Below are 8,064 nucleotides of genomic sequence, written 5' to 3'. Positions count from 1 at the left end.
ATTGTTAGGGAAGATGGTATCACAAGACAATGATTTCATATGTGGCGATATTAAGGCACGGGTAATCATCAATTCTGAATGCCTGTTTGATGCAAATTTATGAATATTAAATACGTAACTAGCAACTTATACGTAACTGTCACTTTCTCAGTAAAGTACAAATTCTAGTACTTTTTTTGGTTGAGTCCCATCCGGGATTCGAACCCGCACCCTCAGAGTCAGGCACCTAATCGCCAGCACACAAAGTCAGCCGCCTAACCCGCTCAGCCACTTCGACTTCCACAAAAATGAAAGTCGGACAAGTGGTAGCTAGACTACGTACTTTGTGTACCCCTCTGATAAGTGTGAATCGGCGCGGCTCCTACTGAGAAAGTGAAATCCCAAATCTGACACATGTTGCATTTGACCACTTTCAAAATGGCATCGTGTCATACTTACCTTAAGACTGACAGTGGAAAAGTTTTTGCTGATCTAAATGGTTAATTGCAAAAGTAATTTCTGTCGATACACATTATGAAGATCGGGTGTCCTTGGTAATTGTGATAAATTTGCAGTCAGTTACATCGGATTTCAAATAGATATTATTCTTTCCGTGTGTATTCATGATAAAACTGTGCTGGACATATGAGAATTTAAAGAACGGTGTTGCTGGCATATTTCTGAAAGCTATGTAAACACAAGTGCCATCAGTGGAGCAGGATAGGGACACCTTTTCGAGAACACCATTAAAACGTAGGAGATAACAGATATATAAGATTGATAAAATGCAAACGATAAAGCTAAGGAGGATTCATATTTTGAAGAGGAATTAAGGGAAGATGTGACAATTTATTCCCTTCCTTCTGAAATGTTCAGTATCTATGGATGGATATTATTTTTTTCCATATGCATTAGCATTGTCTAGTAGTTTGCTCGCAACCTAGCTTATGTCCTATTTTTATTTAATGATTTGATAATTAAATTGTGTGTTGCCTGAATGGCGCACTCAAAAGAGGACATTCAAACCATATGCATTTATCCCCCTTTCTTGAAAGGGAACAAGGGCTTGGATAACTGTGAGCCATTTTAGCCCGACACACAGAGTTACGTCCCATTGCAATAGTCGTCAATCCATACATTGGTATATACAAGGAAAATTTAATAAAATTTAATAAAACACACAGAGTTACGTCCCATTGCAATAGTCGTTAATCCATACATTGGTATATACAAGGAAAATTTAAGTTCATATAATCGAACCTTACACCTGAAATTACTGAAATAAAATATTTTATCCTGTAGGGATAAAAGTAATTATTTGAATAATACAAAACTGTTTATTCGCTGTATAAATGAACAGGAGTCTATCCAATACAAAAACGGAGAAAAGATCTAGGCTGCACATCACGTGATGACTCGCGGGGATTTCCACTTTCATCTATTTAAGGCTAGGTGTTTTCCCCGTGCTCAGCGCCTGAGCTGAACGCAGTGTCGGACAGCAGACAGCCTTCTTCTCGCTTCCTGTCACATATACTGCCTTACAATACCTGATGGTTTCAGAACCCCTCATACGTGAGTTACATGTCGATAAATACATCTATTTCATAACGTTTTTGAGCATTACATCCACCATATTTCAGTCTGAAAATGAGTCCGCCATATTGTAGAAAGACACTGAGCCCCGCTCTATGGCGTCACGCACGGTGGAATTTAGTACTGGTGTACTGTAGAAATAGAGCACGCTTTTGGACGAAAACCAAAAAGCAGATAGCAATGAACAAGTGTAAACTGTGCTTTGTAAAATTATAGTTTTGAAAGCTATAGTTATGGTTTGTTATGGCCCACACACAATTATGGCATGCATTCCTAATTAGGAGTGTCCAGACATAGTCATATTTTCTTAAGCAGGAAGTAAATGTTGTTGGATAAGCTGAAGCATGACAGGTCACAGGCAGCACGTTATCGTACATGTGACATAGTGAATCACGATATTCCACACTCATTACATTGATTTCCATACATGTGTTTGTTATGGGTTTTTTTGTTAAACGCGGCATAACGCCTAAAGCCGCATCAGCAATGTTGTAGCTATTTATGGCTATGTTGGTTGTCCATTGTCACTACTCGTTAATTACGTTCAAATGACTAAAATAAGATTTGACACATTCTAAACTGTATTACTCGAATAATATGCTCAGCAACATGATATGACAACACGTATGTTTGCAGTTGTTTAAGTCATTTTTCCAGCATTTAACAAAAGGTATCATGTATTTCACATTATTGCATTCGCTATTGAATAGTGCTATATGAACCAAGAAGATATATCAAGTCTTTCTAAACAAACACCTGGACCAAATACAGTCACTTCATATCATGAATTTCTGAATCCAGTGAAACGTGACAGTGTTAAAAATACCCTTTGGCCACTTTTTTATCTCATGTCGCTAATTGTTACCGTATTATTCTAACTCTCCTAGTTTTAACAAACTAGGTAGTAACCTAGTAATTGTACTGTCCTTATTTGTGCTTTAGAAATCATATGTATTTTTTCAGAATGTTTTCACGATATGGTTGAAATATGCTGATTTTACTATAAATTTTATAAATAAAGTAACTCACTCACTTAGTCTGTTGGTACCGTGTGAGCTGCACACTGTTACTATTTTCCAAGGTGTTGCATGCATTCAGTGAGCATTAATCTGTCCTCCATTTTGGGACGGCGAGGTAGCCCAAGGCGTTCACTCGTCATCTTGAGGACCCGAGTTCTATTGCCCACATGGGTCCAATGTCTAAAGCCGTGGTGCCTCCCGCCATGATATTTGCTGGAATATTGCTAAAAACGACGCTAAACCACTCACTCACTCACTCACTCACTGATCTCTTTTGTACTGCGATGTAAATAATATTGTTTGTTTCACAAGTTTCATAGTTACGTCAAATGTGTCCCAAATGTTTGAAGGATAGCTAACGGTTCTGTGTAAATATTTAGTTGTATGGGCTGTTCTCTTCTGAACTATTATTTATCTTGTCTTAACAGATGGTGATACTAGAGAGACTGACGCACAATATGCTGAAAGGGCGGATGCAGTCAAAGATGAAACCGAAGGCAAAGTGGAAAAGTTACTTATTTCTGAACAGTCATCCTTAAAAAACCTATCAGCCAAAATAACGGTTCATACGTTTAACCTGAAATCATTTGAGAAGCTATTTGGAATATATTTCTGTGTACATTTCTGTAGTTATAATTGCAAATGTATTTTCAATATTAAGAATAATGATCAAATATTTGACAGTGACGACGATACGGTGAAACTGAGTATTACTATTATACTGAAAATGAAAAATAAAGTGACACGCCAACAATTACGCTCTCTGCTGGAAGAGGCGAGAACACACTCTGCGGATGAAGCAGTTGTGATGGAAATGTTGATGGAATCCCTTGTTGCTGAGGAAATGTACTCTTCAGGTGATACAGATACAGCTAAAGATGATCTCTCGAAAGGTGTGACGTATGATACAGACGTTCTCAAACATTTTGATTTGGGAAGATTTCGAGTGGCAAATATAAATGAACTTTTAACTCCGTACTTAAACAATGTTTATAGATTCCGGGAAGTTGTAACTAGAAATCACAATATAGAGGAACAGATGATGTTTGAAGCTTTGCGACTGATATCCTTCCGGGGCATACAAATTGAGTCTTCTGTAATGCTGTTAGCTGCAACGGGGTTTTATGCTACAGGAGATAGGGATGAGACAAGGTGTTTCAGTTGTGGAGTAACTCACAGAAACTGGACACGCATGGATAATCCCGTTACAGTTCATAGCCAGATTTCTCCAACATGTATACATGTAACAGGAACGGATGAAAGGAATGTCTCAATTCAGAATATCAGCACGACAGATGATTACAGAGGAAATGACATATCAATCAGAGAGCGTGACCGTGCCTTGGTAGAGAGGGACACTGAGGAAGTTGTACTCCTCCGGGAAATACAGCAGGAAAAATTCACAGGAGGTGGTATGATACTTTGTTCGCTTGAAAAAAAAATATGTTCTTATTCATGAAATATATTCAACAAGAACAGTCGAATGCGTGCAGATTATGTAAGATTTCTAACTAATACCAAATAGATCCATGTGTAAGTTAGGGCCATATTTTATATGGTTGCTAACTTTTCAACACGAAGGAAAATTATGTATTCATGCTATGTATATAGTTTGTTTTGTCTAACAAAACGCACTCAGTAATATTCCAGCTATATGGCGGCGGGATGTAAATAGTCCAGTCTGGACCAGACACTCATGTCAACAACCGCGTGAGCATTAGTCGTTGAGACAGTTTGAAAACCGATTCAGATCACCCGATTCCTGATAGTGGTATTTAATTCAGCAGTTAAAAAATGCTTTCTACGTGTTTGAGAAATAGCGGATGTATATAAAATATGCTACAAAACATGTTGTTTGTAATCTCTATGGTTCATGTTGCAGATGCAGACAAATATATACTTAATAAGAATTTACCTGGATCAAAAGTCGAGTACAACAAGGTTGATTCCAAAAACGTTGTTCAATCATTCCTGAGTCGACAAAAAAACCTAACACAGGAGAAACTTAATTTGCTTAATAGTCAGTGTTGTGACACAATACGGAAAAACATTGACGTTCAAAACAACAGTGAACAAGGTGAGTTAAGTATGAGGTTATGCTAAATGTGTGAAACACCAGTCTATCAACACATCCTATCAGTATGATTGTCGTTCATTCAGTCAGATGTCTTTTTCGCTAATTCATTATTGTGTGTATGTCTTATGTCGCCGTAAATGCAAACATAAGTTGGTATTTTAGTTCATATTCATGTGTGTATGTTTCTATGAAAGGAGATGGGGCGGAGCAGTCTGGTGGCTGAAGCCTTGTGGCCTTGTGATCCATTTCGCACACTGGTGTAATGTGTCAAGCTCATTTCAGGTGTCCCCCACCGTGGTATTGCTGAATAGTGCTAAAACCGGCCTAAAATCCAACTCACTCACTCACTCACTCACTCACTCACTCACTCGAAGTAAACAATTCATGCAGGATTATGATGCCTATATTTTGTAACCATTACAGAGCAAGGAAGTGAAGAGCTGGCAGCATCCACACAAGGCAACGTGTCAGGGAATGATAAGTATACACAACGTCCTGACACCATCAGTCAATCAGGGGATAGGCGTCATTCTATGGAATGTATCATCTTGAAGACTGGGAATGAGGAATTCTTCCCCAGCGTTATTGTTACGGCAGAAATGAAGTACTATAGTTGTTTCAGGTCATACTGATGATGACATGGTTGAAGAGACTTTGTCACGTTGCGGAGTATGTGTGTCGCATTCTTCGACAACCTTTATACAGAAATGAAAAATACTCCAGCCGTTTCAGTTCATCTTGAATATGAGACGATCGAAGAGATTTTTTGTCTATGTGTCGCATTCTTCTTCAACTGTGGCAAATGAAATACGAAAGCTGTTTCAGTTCATCTTGAAAATGAGACGATTGCAGAAAATTTGTCATCTTGAGCGTGTGTGTGTGTGTGTGTGTGTGTGTGTGTGAACTTTGCTCCACACTGCAGAGACTCGTTCAATTTCATACTTGTCAATATTACACATGATAACTGAACAGAAATGGCAGATTACACTAAGTAGTACATTACGACAAAGAGTTCGCTTTCTACCTCTGTGTCCCACTGTATTTCTACCCCTGTGTCCTATTGCAAATCTCACCATGAACTATTTAGGCTTGTTATGGGTAGGCACCCAATAACATTTAGCATTTGGTCTGTGGTGGAATGTGACTTTAAAAGGTGTTTTGAATAAACACTGATCGAACTTTTGTTGTGAAAGATAAGTTGATAAATATATGGGAGAGTAATGATTAATTGATAAGTATATGGGAGAGTAATGATTCAATTATGTATCTTAAAATTAAATAGCTCTGTACATAGGATTTGCTGACATCCTCTTGCAGCAATAAGGTGCCATGTCTTGCATATCTTCCTTTTATGTTCGAATTGTAGAACCATGTTGAATTGAATTATTCCCCACCTCCAAAACATACGTACTACAAAACAGCACTTTTCTAAGAAAGGGTAATGCACGATGCCAAATGTTACATACCACCGTTTTCTAAAATACGCTGTGTAATCACATCATGTGTTAAAGAGTCACTGGATAGAACAGACATCCGCAGAAGGGAAGGTCAGTTATTCAATCCTGTACCAGTGGATTGCAGAAACCAGCTGTTACATACTTAGTATCTGTTTTTGTTAAGAAACGCTAATGTTTTAGTATAAGGCTGTGCAATGTTATCGGTAAACCGGTATATACCGGTACTGTATCTCACTATACGATTATCACGATATGGTTCAAAATATGAAGGAGCAAGCATATACTCCGAAACGTGCTGTTCACAATAAATAAGTTGACATCCACAAACATAGCTTTTCTTATGCATTCTACTTGTAAATGCCCTTCAAAGATTTTATTTGGATTTGTTAGTTGAGTCTCTGACTCTGAGTGACCATTTTGTTTGTTTTAAAATGGGACATTTGTTACATTTTTATTTTAAAGGCCAAAGTCTTATAACTTTTATAGGACTGTGTAATGGCATTCTGGAACGAGGATCTCAGTAATTCAATTTCAAGTAGTTCACATAAATCATGTTTTTGAAATAGTTCATTTTAACACGTTTATATTGGAGTTGAATCTGAATGAATCACTGACAACAATAATTACGTAAGTCTAGTGCATTCCCGTGCATTGTGTGGAATAAAACAACGCTCATCATAATATCATGTTATATTATTATTACTTTATTATTAAAATAATTTTATTAGTATTTGTTTTTATTATTGGATATTTATATAGCGCACAAATCCATGCAACCAGTGCGTGCTCAAGGCGCTAGTATTTATTTCCCTCGATCATTGGATGTCAGTCTCAACCACCTCTCATGTCCCTGGGGAGTGGACAACTCTTGCTGCCACTAGACGCACCGAGTTTATCATGGTCCACTCACCCTAACGAGGTACCCAATTCACAGCTGGATGGACTGTGACACATAGCCACAGTACTTCGACCAAGTTTACTGCTTTACCCGCAACTAGATGTTTGCACGTATTCATGTGACCACCATCTGGTCATATGCCAGCAACAGAATCAGCAACTAAGAATGTTATGTCACTTACAGAGCTATTATGCATTCATGCTGTTCGCACTTGGACAAAAGCCTTCCAGTCAATATACTACAATATTATGAAATTATTGCAACATATCGCATTATGCAAATCGTGTCAGTATCCAGCCCTGTTATATTACATTCTTCCTGAGTCAACACAGGCACAAAGGGAGAGAATAAAGATACAGAGTGAGTGAATAAAGGTACAGAGGAAGTTAATACAGGTACAGAGAGAGTTAATGCAGGTACATAGGGGGTGCATACAGGTACAGGGTGAATACGGGTACAGAGTGAGTGAATATAGATACAGTAAGAGTCAACAGATAAAAAGTGAATACAGATACAGAGAGTGAATACAGGTACAGAGAGTGAATACAGGTACAGGGAAAATGAATACAGTTACAGAGGGAGTGAATGCAGGTACACAAGGCATTAATGCATGTACAGAGAAAGTGAATACAGGTACAGAGGGAGTGAATACAGGTAGAGATGGTGTGAATACAGGTATACATGGAGTGAATACAGGTACAGAGTAAGTGAATACAGGTGTAGAAGAGTGAATACAGGTATAAATGGAGTGAATATAGGTACCGATGACGTGAAAACAGGTATAGATGGAGTGAAAACAGGTGTAGATGGTGTGAATACAGGTATAGATGGGGTGAAAACAGGTACGGATGGCGTGAATACAGGTATAGATGGAGTGAATACAGGTATAGATGAAATGAATACAGCTATAGAAGGAGTGAATACAAGAGGGAGTGAATACAGGTACAGATGGAGTGAATATATGTATAGATGGCATGAATACAGATGCAGATGGGGTGAATACAGTTACAGGCAGAGTGAACATAGGTTTATAAGGAGTGA

At 38.1% G+C, this 8,064-nt stretch overlaps 1 protein-coding gene across 1 annotated transcript; it reads left to right on the top strand.

Annotated features, from left to right (window-relative positions):
• The first annotated feature begins 1,431 nt into the window (after positions 1-1,431).
• Positions 1,432-6,847, top strand: LOC137288263 (uncharacterized). The gene is made up of 4 exons (XM_067820730.1): positions 1,432-1,551; positions 3,020-3,088; positions 4,474-4,668; positions 5,092-6,847. The coding sequence occupies exons 1-4, from the start codon at positions 1,530-1,532 to the stop codon at positions 5,298-5,300; spliced, it is 495 nt and encodes a 164-aa protein (XP_067676831.1). The 5' UTR covers positions 1,432-1,529; the 3' UTR covers positions 5,301-6,847.
• Positions 6,848-8,064: the final 1,217 nt, after the last annotated feature.

The sequence above is a fragment of the Haliotis asinina genome, chromosome 6 (assembly GCF_037392515.1).
Source record: "Haliotis asinina isolate JCU_RB_2024 chromosome 6, JCU_Hal_asi_v2, whole genome shotgun sequence".
Classification (NCBI taxonomy): domain Eukaryota; kingdom Metazoa; phylum Mollusca; class Gastropoda; order Lepetellida; family Haliotidae; genus Haliotis; species Haliotis asinina.
The sequence above is the reverse complement of the archived record's forward strand: the minus strand, read 5'-3'. Positions and strand labels throughout refer to the sequence as shown.

Excerpts from the sequence above, each read along its gene's own strand:
- LOC137288263 (XM_067820730.1), top strand. The coding sequence starts at position 1,530 with ATGGTTTCAGAACCCCTCATAC. Across the intron at positions 1,552-3,019 it reads GGTTTCAGAACCCCTCATAC|ATGGTGATACTAGAGAGACT; the intron begins GTGAGTTACATG and ends TTGTCTTAACAG. Across the intron at positions 4,669-5,091 it reads TCAAAACAACAGTGAACAAG|AGCAAGGAAGTGAAGAGCTG; the intron begins GTGAGTTAAGTA and ends TAACCATTACAG.